At 39.7% G+C, this 14,745-nt stretch overlaps 1 protein-coding gene across 1 annotated transcript; it reads right to left on the bottom strand.

Moving 5' to 3' along the window:
- Positions 1 to 137: 137 nt before the first annotated feature.
- Positions 138 to 920, bottom strand: LOC140944351 (polycystin-1-like). The gene has a single exon (XM_073393516.1). It carries the CDS (start codon positions 918 to 920, stop codon positions 147 to 149), a length of 774 nt encoding a protein of 257 aa, XP_073249617.1. The 3' UTR covers positions 138 to 146.
- Positions 921 to 14,745: the final 13,825 nt, after the last annotated feature.

Below are 14,745 nucleotides of genomic sequence, written 5' to 3'. Positions count from 1 at the left end.
AGATAAGGGGCCACGGATCGGGCCTCAGCTGGGGCCAAAAATAAGAGGGGTGCCCGGGCCCTGCGGGCCCCTCCCCTGGATCCGCCATTGCCTCACTCTATATTGTGCTGTATACTAGTTTTCAGAGTATTCCCTACTTACAACTCTTACCTTAGCATCACTTGCGGTACTACCTTGGCGGCTATTTCAAATTTCATTTCAGCAAAAGCACGTCTTGTATCTTTGGAAACAGTCAACTTTAGAACGTAAGCATTTCCAGCTAAGAGTGTTTCTGTATTGATAATTATGCCTGTGGCATTGGCGTTTTCGTTCGCAAATGCACCGAAGCAGCTATAGCTGATTGAATTATTCAATGAACAAGACCAAGTAAAATTAAGGCCAGTATGGGTTCCAGGACCAATATCTCCATCGTAACTGAGCGAACCATCCACTGTAACATTTTCTGGTGACCCCCATCGAACTCTGCTCCCACCGTCAATTATTGCAAGTATTGGACCAGGGATGCTTTCAATGAAACCATAATCAAACGCCTGGAGAGTCTGCGGGGCGGCTGGATCACCAATCTTGACTGATGCAGTGAATTTGATTTGATAGATACCAGAGGGTATGAGTCTTCTATTTATGGTCCATTCAGCGCTTCCTTGACTTACTAAGGTTCCCTCTACTGACTCCGAAGCTACCAGTTCTGCTTCGCTTAGAAGACGCCATTGCAATGCGCTTTCCAAAATAGAAACGCCTTTAGGTAAACCTTGAATCATGGCTTCTTGGACGCTCTTAGCAGCCCGATTGATTGTAGTAGGATAATTTTTGTCTTTGGAGATGTTTCTAATTATCACTGAAAACTGTCCTGTTGAAAATTGTACAGCGCTTATATTAATAACCATAAAACAATCTTTCTCTGGTGAAGGGGTATTTATCATAAATTCGTACAATTGAAAAACTATAACTAACGGAAGAGTTTTCAGAACTTGTGATCAAGAACAATATTAAGCGTTGTCCTGTTCATCGAGAATTGATCAGAGAAATAATAGCCACATTTTCTCAACTTATTCTTAAAGGAAATGTATAGAGATCAGTTTGGAGAATTTGCATGTGGATGTTGAGGTTTAAAGGGTTAACGCAAATGCATTTGAAGGGAAGCACGATCTACTTGTTCTATTTTACATTTTTTGAGTTCGAGAACGAATGCCTGTAAAAAATAATAACCTCAAAGCTTGGATTTATTATATACATACCAAGATAAACTTAACAATTATTCCTCAAGCCCGAATGGGCTCTGAGTCAATGGTCCATTCGGCCTTCGGCCTCATGGGCTATTGACTCAGAGGCCATGAGGGCGAGAGGAATAATTGTTTTAGTAAAATCCAACCAGTTTGTCAAAAATATCGAGAGAAAACAACTTTAGCTAGCAAAACGTTTTTCAGCGGTTATTGTTTTGGTTGTCAAAACCGGCGCTTCTCGCTACTAGTGGGCTATAACATGTAGCCTAGTAGTAGCTCAACCAATCAGAACGCATTGATAATAGACCACTAGTTGGATTTTACTAAAGTCATATAGTCACTGAAAAGGTATGCAGTAAATTTTCATATGCAAATGAGTTCTAGCCAATCAACCAAACGATGTTTTTCACACTTGAAAAAAAAGATACGTCCGCTCAGAATCGTGAATGTTTTGTTTTCACATGTGAGGAAAATGATGCGTCCATTCAAAGAAATCGTGCGTATACACCGTGCACGAGCATTTTCCATGAAGTATTCTATATTTAACACTTGCCTATTGGTTCACAGGTCAACCCGTCTCCAGTGTAACCTTCTCGACAGCGACATATAAAGGAGCCTGGACTATTGTAACAATGAGCTACTCCATGACAGTTGTGGGTCGCCGTTGCACATTCATCGATTTCTGTTAAGTTGCAGGAAGAAAACATTAGGCAAAAAAACAGGCGACCTAAAGTCTCCGGTGTGTAAATTAATTGCTTGGAAGTGCCAAGATTAGTTATTGTTGGAGGTTCCATCAATAAAAGCTGTTTCTCTTCAAACTTCAAAAACTTTGACTCTAATGGCTTGCTAACAACTCTGAAGGCAAAAGAAATATAAAGAAGACAAAAATGCTAACCAACTCTTCAATGTAGTGCTAAATCAAATAAATTATACTTAAAATTTAGTGTAAATTAGCAGAGAATATACCTAATTTGTTTTGTCAATAGTTTAATCTTTTTCTTATTTATTCTCAAAAACGTTGCTATAATGAATGCTAGCGTAAGAATTTACTAGGAAGAAACGCTGAACTGCCCGTGTGGTGTTTCTTGAACACTCTCCAAAGTGATTGAAATCAGAGCCGTAGGTGCCACTGTGGCTCTGTTTTTGGGTATTTTATGGGCTAATTTTATTTCTAAGTAACTGTAAGCAGTGGCCCAAACATGTCTACGCGCGAACGCAGAGACCTGTTACATTGCCACATTAATTAAATCTGTAACTGGACTAGATAATACATGGCTTACCATCACAGAATGTACCATTTCCTTCGTAACCTTGTAAACATGAACAGTCAAAAGATCCAATTGTGTTTGTACAATTTGCAAACTGGCCGCAATAGCTGACATTCAAGGAGCATTCGTCTATGTCTGCAAAATATGACGTCACATGGTTTTATTTATGTTGTAGTTCAATTCTATCCTTGGTTTAAATGTTATCTTCTTTTGTTTTTGGGTATGGCAATATATGATAATGAGTTTGAAACAAAAAAAAATTAAACCAAGGATAAAATTGACCCACAACACATACATTTATTTTATATGACGTCAGCTGACAATTTCTGTCAAATTGGCTTGATATATTATATCTTATTTTCCCAAAACAAACAAATTTGTCGGCATCTTTTCAAGTTCAAAACATATTTCATCCTGATGAACTTATGTCCCACCATCTTCCTTCATGTTTCGGCGAAAATTTTTTATAGCAAATTTTGACCTGCATAATTTAGGACACGTAGCCTCCGTAGAAGGCATCGAAAAGGGAAGGAAAAGGAGGGAGGAGGGAGAGGGGATTCCTCTTTTTCGCTCCCCCCCCTCTGCACTCCCTTTTTGCGCCTTCAACGCAGGCTAAGGTCACAGTACAGTTTAACCTTTCTGTATTACCGTCAAATAATCAGGGGTGAGCTTGTTTTCTCGACTTTAACTACAAGATACCATGATTAAACATTTGATGCCAATATAAACAGGAAAGTATTTAAGAATCAAATTGACTGCAGTTAACTCAAAATTATAGTTTCGCTCACCAACGCAAACTTTGCCATCTCCTGAATATCCGGTACGACAAACGCATTTGTATGTTCCGTATTTGTTAGAGCACCTCGACCCTTCAGAAGTACAGTTGTGCATCTGTTGCGAGCACTCGTTTATATCTAGGGTGTAACAAACCTGCTGATTAAAGAAAAATCAGACCCCGGACATATCCACCAGATTTAATAAATTGGCTGTAAAAAGTAAAATTAGGATCAAGAAAAATCTAATCGGGATTCACTTTGAACACACAAATTTGCCTAGGCTCTTATGACCTCTTCAGTTGTTCGCCACACATCACGTCATAACTAAGATAATTTTGTTATCTGTGAATCCAAGAAAATTTGTTAATCACGTGACGTTGCGTCCCCCGTCCGCCAGTCCGCACCATAGGGTAACCAATGTAAAATATCACATTTTCTAGCTAGTGCGAGTACCTGCAACTTGATATTTCAAATATAGAGTGTTTTCACTCACGTGGCCAGCATCTATGCAAATTTATTGGAACAAAAGAAAGCGTTTGCATAAGAAAAGAGTTCAACTCCCACAGGACCCGTTTGGGACACCAACATGGCCGCCGTGTCATTGTTTTGGGACACCAATATGGCCGCCATGACGTCATGTGAAAACACTCCATACGTTGTGGTCAATTGACAGCTCTCAAAACAGGCTATCTGTTGACCAGTATCATATGACCACTTCTCCGACAAACTACTAGTTTTCTATTGTTCGCAGGCTCAACTTTAAATGGATTTCTTTGCAATGGTTACAAGTTTATTGCTTTAAGGAAACAAAAACTATATTAACTGGAGCTTCGCCTTTAACCTTGGCTAAATTTAAGGAAACAAAAACTATATTAACTGGAGCTTTGCCTTTAACCTTGGCTAAATTTAGATAGCAGGAAAAAAAAAAAAAACGAAAACAGCAGCAGCATCATTCATAATGCTAAGGATCAGTACTGTAACCTGCGATCAGGCGTTCTTTTTGGGGGGATAGTGCGAAAGTCGGCAGACGGAAAAAAAGGGAAGGAGGACCGCCTGATTGCAGGCTACCAGTACTGTGGCCACTATGACCATCACTCGGGACATCACTGTGCAAAAAGGCCATGCATGATGGCAAGTTAGGCACAAGAGGCACCTTCGCTTGGTCTAACAGGAGGAATTTTTCAGGTATGGTACCCTAGATGCTGACAGCGTAGAGGAGTTGGAAGTGATCTGCTTTACCTTTCCGCGAAAATAATATCACCTTTGTATTAACTGAGAACTATAATTTGGCGATTGGCGAAGTTTTTATTGTTAGAAGAAAAGGCGGAAGTGTGTAGTGGATGTTTTCAACCATTTAGACCGTATCAAAGAAATGGATTGATGTGCAATGGAAATGACTCACCCCAGCAACTGAAACCATTTCCTGTGAACCCTCCATGACATGTGCAGTTGTACGAACCGTAAGTATTGTTGCACGTTGCCCTCCCATGGCAATTGTGTGTTCCTGTTAGGCATTCATCAACATCTGCAAATGATAGTATTTACTAAAATGGCTGTAATAATAGGGCTGTTACTATGGGTCAACCTTGGACTGAATCGTGGACTTTTGGTGTACGGATTCATGATAAGGCATTCATTTTGAGGAATCCATCCTCCTTAGTTGTCGAACGCTGCATAGAAAATGGGGGCTTGCATTAAACAATGGCTTCCATCGATGAAGTAGTCAGTTAAGGATACCATCAAATCCTTGTTAATTACCTTAAGTGCCCAACAGTGCGGAAGAAATTATCTTGCCAGTAGTTGACATAGTTAACGTTTCCCGCTCAGAACAGTAGCTAAAATTTCTGATAAGTGAGCAAATGTTTTACAACACGATGATAAATAGCGGTTTTTTCGGCCCCGAGGTTATCCAATCTAAAACTGATCATAGCCTTCACCACCCCTCGTACTGTGGGGGAAGCAGAGGGGTGCCCCCCCCCCCCCCACACGGATTAGGCTTGGAGACGGCTGATATTTCAGACGACCTTCTTCTGGAAAAGGAGGGCGGGAATTGATAAACATATGAACCGGAGGGAAAGGGCAATTACAGCGGCGGATCCAGGGGAGAGCCCCCCCGGGGGGGGGGGCTCCCCCTTATCTATCGATCCAAGAAAATTTGTTAATCACATGACCAAACTGAGGCCCAAAGGGTCGAACAAAATGTAGGGTCTGGATCCGGAACTGAATTAATAATGACTAACATATATTTTCTAGCATACACTGGATCGATAGCCACATAGTAGTTATTTGGTTAAACTACGCAGTCGGCACCTAGTATTATTTCATCCTTTCCCATTTATCTCTCACCACTCAAGAAATAGTGACACCAAACCCACCTTCACAGTGACGGCCATCTCCGGTGAAACCTTGTTTACACCTGCAGATGAATGAGCCCACTGTGTTGTCACAATATGCTTCTGAAGGGCAGTCATAAGTATTTGTTGAACATTCATCAAGGTTATCTGCATGTAAGAAATATTTTTTAGGTTAATGCAATCATCTTTATTTTCCTTTTGCTAGCTTTCTTTTGGAGGATAGTGAGGCCATAGTTGGTTGAGGAGACTGGTTACCGTGTAGCATGAAAATTTTGCGGGTTCTAATTTTTGCGAATTTTGCGGATTGACCTCGATTCTCAAAAATTAGTTCCCGCAGAAAAAAAAAACCGCAAAATGAAAAGCCGCAAAAATTAACTCCCTTCAGTCAAATTAAAAACTCTGCTTTTAATGGACTTGTTGTGTATGGTAGGGATAGGCTTTTGTTTTGTTTTGCTGTTGTTCAGTCCCTTTATGCAGTAAGATATTACAGTGATTACCGTATTATTCCATTAAATATGTAAGTAGAGTGAACTTTGACTCAACATACCCTAAAATAAAAGTTGGAAATACCATATTAAGGCTTCTTCCACTTAAATATTCTGCGACTTGAACAGAGAATCGCAAAAATTAGTTCCCACCAGAAATTTCAGTCATCTCGAACCGCAAAAAATTTGTTTCCGCAAACCACAAAAAATCGCCAATCCGCAAAATAAACTCCCGCAAAATTTTCATGCTACACGGTATGAAAGCCCGCAAACATCAAAGATAAAAGCAACGGTGCTGCAGTGCTATGTTGGAAGCTCACTGACGGTGCACAATGCTCTCTTTTTTGTTCAAAATTGTCACTGAATAAATTACTGTGATGTTCCAATCGCCTCTTTTGATAGGAGAATGAAACTGTTCCGAGTAAACTTTCTCAAAGATGTCTGAGACTGTTACTAAAGAGAGGGAAAATAAATTAGCTAATAGGTGAACGGCGCGTCCCAAATCACGATCCCAGAAGTCTTTGCGAAAGCTAACTCGGTCCGGGTTCCTCGCTTCTAAAGAGGCGATGTTACAGTGATATGGGCATTCCCGCGTTTTGGCCATCCCCATTCCCAAAAACATAATGATATGGGCATCCCCTGTAACCCTGACCCTAACACAAAAGCGCAATGCATTTGATAAATCGCTGGTTTGCAGCCGACGTCACGGCTGCCATAAGCGGTCTCGTCGTTGGGAGGTAGGCTCTTTTTCATGTAAATACTGCCTAAAGAAAGAATATCTATTGTTTTGAACTTGGCGGTATGTCACTTCGTTGCGAAACAGGAATGTGGATTCACCGAATTGCATTTTCCTTGATTATAATACGAAATTTCCTTAATCAAGTGAAAAAAAAACCCCTGCAAAAGCAAAAGTTGACAATAACAGCAAAAACAACAACTTAGAGCAAAATTTTAGACCTAACATCCAGATAAAATTGAAAACTAAAAAAAGTTTTCGACCTCAACTGAAGTCTGCACCGACACGACACCTGCCGGTTCAGAAGTGTACAAGACTCAATTTTTTGTGAATTTTATGTATAAAATTTTGCTCATAGTTTAAATTTACTGGATAGATGGATCTACACAAGTAAAAACAACATCAACAACAATAACAACAGCCATAACAGTACTCGTTATAAGAAAATTCTTAAACTGCATACCTTTGCAGCCGTACAATTCCATTCTCAAGCCTACGTCTCCGTTCCAAGTTAATGGGCGGAAGCGAATGAAACGTGCAGTGATTGGAGGAAACATTTCATTTAACACTACAGTGTCTCGGTCTGTGTTTCCTGTAAAAACCTAAATCGGCAAAACGTTAATCTAATGAATAACCATTTATGTATGATCTTACATATTCCTTTTAATCTACAAACTGACAACTCTACTGTCTTTGTAGTCCATCTTTCCTCCCCATATTATTTAATCACCCAAAAATATCTCTTTCAGGTCAAACCATGAACGATGAGATCCAAAAGCTTCCTGGGAATTGTTCAAACGATGATTGCATTTGCATAAGCAACGGGTGTCAGATAGTACTACTTGAAAAACACAGCACAGATGTTATCTGGGTTTCATATTAATGAAGCAACGGTTCGTAAGGTGATTCGTAAAGTTTGAGCAAAATCTGTGAGAGCGGATTGTTATCAAGACAACTTGGAATGAATTTTTTACGGTTAAAAGTTTAGTAAAAACCAAACATCTTTTGATGATTGGTAGGTATCTATAGAAAACAAAACGCTTTGGAAATGTGGGCAGTTTATTGAAAGTAGCTAAATTATCATTGGAGACACTCAACCAGGTTATTAATTTTCAGGAATCATTTTTATTTTTGATTTTGACAATAGATTGCCGAATTGTAGTTTAAGACCCGAGCTAAGGCAAATAGAAAAAAAATATATTTCAAATATCTTGAGCTATCCGCTTTGGGCAAGATTACTATTCCCCAAAACTAGCTAAAACTAATCGGCCACTAAAAGAGCGAAGATTTTTATGTGAAAATGTCTCTTTAATCTGATGCAAATAAAACTCACGTGGAGCTCATTATAGAGAGATTAAGCGTCGGCGGCAAACGGCGAACGTTAATTTATACCACGTGACCATGTTTTCGATGCACTTGTCGTTTACGGTTCATTATAGCAACACGAAAATCGAAAATAACATGCCAACTCTATTCATAATAATTGTTTCAAGCTATTTTTATGTGCTTATTTCTCATTTTTAAAATTTCTCAGCTTGAATCTCTCTTTTGCCGTAACCGCGATGCTTAACGTCTCTTATGAAAGAGGCCCGGCCAAGGGGGTGATGGGGGCGGGGGGAGGGTTACATGTCGCCCGTCTGAATTTTAAAACGTCTCGTGTCGGTGTTTATAAATGCATATCGCTTATTGTCGGCGGATTCAGTGACTTTTTTAATTGGAGATGCGGGGTAAATTTGAGGTCTTCGCCGTCCCTGGAAATAATTGATTTTTTCTACATTCACTTAAGGCTTCCTTTTAACGAAGTCATTAGAGTGTTTCAGAAGGCATGCACCAAACTGAAACCACTAATTCAAAGTCCTGAATAAAAGAGTGTTAAACTCAACTCAGTTGCTAATGTTAGGCCTAGGCCAAACGTCGAACTTTTCATGAGACGAACTAAACTTAGTGAGTTAAGTTCATGACAAGTTCGATGTCTGGCTCAGTTAAATTCGTCTGAGTGAGTTTGGATCGTCCAACACGTTCAATCCGCCTGAAGATCTTCTCCGGGGAAAACGTTTATTTTTACATGCGAGGAACTAAACTAATAAATTAAAAATTTTTTTGATGATTTAAATTAAGCCTCTTTCGCGTGAAATTTATCACTGGCCGGCTAAAATTACTTTTTGCTCTGATTCATTTGATTGGCTCGACGTGTCCCAAGTCCGACGTCTGTCTCAACAGACGATCTTAGAACTTAATTTAGGTCGACCCAAATTAGAGTTTGGTTCATCTCATGAAAAGTTCGACGTTTGGCCTTGGCTTTAGATAGGAAGCTAGAGTTTCACCCGTGTTTATCACGAATGGATTCGAAAGCACGTTTCGAACGCTAAACTTTCCCCATACAACTGGCCAAAAATTAAAATCAGCATAAAAGCATGTAAATTTAACAGTATTGCACGTATGTCATACACATCGAACTGGTCTTTTGCCTCGCGGAGAATATTATTTTTTCAGGCAGCTACCATCTGTTCTGAACAGTGCAGTACATTTCATCGTTGATTGCTCTTACGTACGCGAGCTGGTCATTTCAATATTATGCGCCTCATTGCCAACGAGCCATCCGAGCGAAGACGCTCGGATGGCGAGGCGGCAGCAGAATAGAGCCGCGTAAGACTGGGCAATAGGCAGAAAAATTCTCGATCGAGCTGGATCGAGCTGAAAAAAGTGTAACCCAATGTAATGTAGATTCCCCTGAGATCAAGTGGTCAGTTGTGAACCAATCAAAAGGCAGTACCTGGCGCACGGGCTCAAGTTGAATAACAAACAAAATTTCACACACTCCACGCCGTTGTGACTTCCTGTGTTTATTTACCTAAATTTTTTCGTCAAACCCGGCCACCGCAGTCAAGAGACATGAGCACTTGATACATTCTATTAATTTTAGGGGCCATAATATTAAGTTTTAACGAAGAGAAGTTTGTAAAACAGCAAAAGTGTTCTATGTGCAGCAAGCAATATTCTCACCACTAAAAAGGATCAGATTACACGAGGAGATAAGGAAAGCTTGACACGAAGAATGCAGTCGCTTCTGTTGGAAAATCTGGTGTTGGGGAAAAAATCTAACCAGCAAACAAAAACAATGAGAACAAAAACGAATTACAAGCCTAAAGCGAACGACAAAGGAAAAGAAAACAACGCCATTTTTTCGAAAACCTGGCCGAGTTCAGTATAAAAATAATGAACTAAAATTAAATACCGACTGCCGTACATCGCATGTCCTTGGAAACATTTCAGATGGCCCAGCGAATCATTCTAAGTTTCAATCCGATAACAAAAAGCCTCGGGAAATTTGAAAGGAGGTTTAAATCATTAAACTGTGCAAATATTTATCAACAATGTGAAACCGAACCGACAGTAGGTTTGTAGCTGGACTTAATAATATTCCCGATCGCTTCCTCTGCAAAGCTGACTTTATTCTTTCAAGGCACTTCACACTTTTGCATAGCAGGTTTGTAAAGCCACCAGACTGAATCTGAGAACTTTTCAAGAAAATAATCCTTGCAACAGGAAGGGACCAAGAAACGGTCAAATGGAAAAAAAAGGAATTTTATTCCTAAGCAAAATACGCATGAATTGCTCGTTGGCACTCTATCGATAGATATACCTAGTTAGCATATAAGTAACGGGTTATACGAATTCACTCTAACATTGACGCACCCCAGCATTTTATAACTAAAATGGCTGATTAGTACAATGTTCATTTCATAAAATTTTACCTTTGGTGAACCGTCCACGCCTTGTCCACTCTGTTCAATGTAGTATGTAAAGTTTTCGCCATTATCGCTGAACTGTAAGTTGTACGTCGTCACCCAGAAGTCAATATCATTTCTTCCCTGCGTTGCCACACCCGTCACATTGATTTTCTGATTGCCTAGGTCAACCTGAAGCCACTGGTCCTTATTTAAAGTAAGAGGCTTCCAACCGCCTCCATGTGCTGAAGTAGCTTTTATGTGAAGCCTCGCAAACGTTGCAGCAAGGAGAGAGCTCCATTCAGAAGACGCAGTAATATGTGCATCCGTTATTTCACCGTTTTCCATGCCGAGACCGTCATGGCACTCTAAAGCACAGATCAAAAAGAGAAAGGGAATAAGCCACAGAGGGCCCAGCCCCGGGCTCACAAAAGCCTCCTTGAAGCCAAGTTATATAGATTTTTATGGGAATTCATTGTGACTTTCGATTGTACGGTAAAATTGCACAATTTCAACCATTTAAGGGTGTATGTCAGCTCACATGTTACTGGTCAAAAATAAAGACAGGTTAATTTTTTTTTTAAACTAGGTTGATTCTCTATTTCCTTTATCTCCTAGCCCTCATTTTTCATGAATTAGGGCGAGGAGACGAAGGAAATTGAGAATAAAACTAGGTTAAAAATTTTTTAATCTGAATATAATTTTGCCGGACCTGTAACATACACACCTCATAACGGGAGGGACGGCAAAAATCAACCGATACAAAACGAGATTCGCAATAATGTTCAGGGGACACTTCGTACAAACTGCTCTTGTTTTCAAAGAAGTGGCGGGAAACACCAGGTTGTTGGTTTTAGGGACTTGTCAGAATTTATCAGGGGGGGGAGGGGGGTGGGAATTTTAAATTTAGGTTTGGAAACGGAGGTGACCCATCCCTGCAATGGGAGTGAAATCTGCTAACCCTCCTCTTGACCTTGGCCTAAAATATCATGACCCTCCCCCTCTTGCATAAATGATAAAATGTAGTTGTTGCAATACACTAGGATGAGTCAGTACTATGAAAGCTCAAAATATATTTCTAATCTGTTCTTTGTAATGCCATATACATACATTTTAGATGACAGCATTAAGAGTCCGACTCTGATTCTGACAGTTGATCACTCGACTCTCCTATTTCTCCCAGGTTTTTTTTTACAAAATAAAGAACTTCTTTTTTCTTCTGTGGGTGAACCTCTACATGATCACGGACACGTATTTGCATGACCCTCCCCCTTTTAACGGCCCATTTTTCATGACCCCTCCCTTTTCTGCAGTCTCACAAAGTTGTGACCCTCCCTCTGTATCCACCCCCTTCCCCCCTGCTAATTTCTGACAAGTCCCTTAGTTAACTTTTATGACGAGGTAATGCTACTTCTAGCCGAAGCAAACATAAATCTTGTGGCGATGTAAGTATTTTTTTTCAACGAGATATATGGCAAGTATTCTAACTGGTGTAGAAAAGCCTCCATCAGTTTTTTGGAAATAATTGTGGCTCCGCAAATGCATGTTAAAAATTTAGCCTGGCCCCTTCCTGCCGGGGTAATTTTGACCGTGGGGGCTTGGCTACTAAGCCTAGATCAGAAAAGCGCTTAGTCGAAACTTTCTTGTCATATTTCTCGTCCTCTTGACGCCACGGCTTAATCTTTGAAAACTTTTTAGGAAGGAGAATGTTCGAACTATATGCGTAAAGCAAAGATTTGGAGCTAGCGGATTGACACGAAGGTGCTTTTAGAGCTTTTTCTTCGGGCAGTGTACTGGGCTGCACTGAGCAGCCGAGCTTCCCTTGTCTTCTTCTTAGTGGGTGATAAACCTGATCTTCAAAACTTGCCAAAATGGCGATCGTAGGGCAGGAAACCGGCAGTAAGACAACAACACAGAACATCTTATTCTCGTTATGAGGTATGTACACTTAAATGGCTGTTTATGTGCATTTTTCTGACCGCATTATCAAACTCACGATAAATTTCCATTTGCAATTTGCCTTCGAGCCTGGTTGCCCGGCGAATAAGCAAACTAGCAACTCTTGCAAAACTTGCCTCATTTTGCAAATTCTTGTTCAAAAAACGAAGTTTACTCAGGCTTATCCTCGAAAATAGTGCAGACGTAGGCGTTGCATCAGCAATAATTATCTTTGAGTTCATTTTTAGCAAAACACCGAGTTCACACCAGACATTTTGATCCTGTCTTCTAAATCTGGATGGAAGAAGCCCCTGATAGCGAACCTATCAGATTCTTTAAACAACAAGTTGAAGGAGTATATATGAACACTAAAATGCGATAAAATATGTAAACGATAGGTAATAAAATATTTCTAAAAACTGAAAAAAGAACATACAATAAAATAATAAAGTAACAATAAGGCTAATTAAAACCGATCTAAACAAACAATTTGCGCTGATGAAATGGCTTTGTTTGCTTAGTGTTGGTTTCAGTTCCAGTATGATAAAAACAATTCAAAAATAAGACAATCAAGTTTGCTCTGGCTCTTTCCTAAAATTTCGCGCAATGTCATTTGGGGACATATTCTACTAATCCCTCTGGTGGTTTCTGATTGCAGTTCCCTTGTGCTCTTCAATTTTCTGGTGAAGGTGTGGGCACGTTTAGCAGACAGAAGCTGCATCACACAGGTTACACTGAAAAAGGTACACAATGCATTGTTGATTCATAAGGGGTTAGTGTTCATCCGTGTTCATGGCATTCTTTTTTTTCTTACGTTTTAATTTTTTTTACTGTTTTTTAATATGATTATGGCAATTTTATATTTAAAATGACCTTGAGGAGACTTCCAAACGTCGTGACTTTTAGAGTTAACTTTTATTACAAAAGGTGAATTTCTTTGACTGTCAGTAAAATCTATCCAGTATGGTGATGTGCTCAATTCTCATTACCAAACTGTTTTATAAAATTACTGATTTTATAGCGAGAAATTCGATGAAGATCACTCTTGGAGCCCAGCTGAGAGGGTTAACCCATCTTCTGACAAGTTACCTCTGGTCTGAAAACGGGTGTGGAAAATAACATTGGTCTGAAATAGGGTCATGATTTGGAGAATCTGGCGACACAACCCCACCAAAAATTCTCAGGAGTACTCTCTGGGATAATTTCGACGTACAAAGTGGCCTAAGTGGCAGCCATAAATCGCCATACTTACATTTTGACACCTCGCAATAAGAACGCGGATTTAAGTGTGAAGAACATCACATAATAAGAAGGTCATCACCATCGAGTTTGTACTTTACCTTTGCACCCATACAACTCTACTCTCATTGCTATATACGTGTGCCAAGTTTTTGGTCGAAAACGGATGCAGCGCGCCCTGATTGGCGGGCTTAGATTGTGAAAAACAACTGTCTGCTGATCAGTATTCCCCGCAAAATCCTAGAATAGTTCAAAATATAGAATTACATTCACTATGAAACATAAAGACTTGTTTATGGGTCAATTTAGGTGATTTTTGTTGACGATACGAACATAAGTGAAAGCCCTTACTTTCTTTTAATTCTTGATTCACGTGCAAAGGAAGCTGTTTTCAAACAGAGGAGACAGATTTTCATCCATAGTGAAAAAGGGGAGGTATCACTTTTTAAACTCTTGTTCACTCTTTGAAGATGTCTGAGTGGTTTTGCAAACATTTTCTTGGCTGTACTGATATTTAAGTCAGCTTACACATTCATCGATCTTCTTCGTCTGAGATATAAGCCAGTTTGTCAACTTTCTCAGCGAATGAGTTCTTTAGTCCAGCTGGTTGATGGCTTGTTCATAGGTTCCAACTATACATTTTATGCCACAGAAAAATTTAGCTCGGGAAAAGAAAACTAATTACTTAAGGTGGTAAAAATGCATCAGAAGGAGAATACTTTCAGTAAAAGCGACCATAAGTCAGTTTTCTATACCCTTTTACAAGCTATGGTGCGTCACGTGTTATTTTAAATAATAATTATTTAAAATAACACGCACCATAGGTTGTATACAGGCCTCGGTAGGTCATCAGCCAAAACATCGTTCTTCGCATTTTCAGTCTCATTAACCCTAATATCCTACCTTTGCTTACTATGAAAAAACTCAAGAAGATTAAAGCGGCGAGTAGAAAAGACTGTTATCGTAATTCAGGTCTATGGAGTGTTTTTGAACGTGATTCC

Source organism: Porites lutea, chromosome 7 (assembly GCF_958299795.1).
Source record: "Porites lutea chromosome 7, jaPorLute2.1, whole genome shotgun sequence".
NCBI lineage: Eukaryota > Metazoa > Cnidaria > Anthozoa > Scleractinia > Poritidae > Porites > Porites lutea.
Note: the sequence above shows the minus strand (reverse complement) of the source record. Positions and strands in the feature narration are given on the sequence as shown.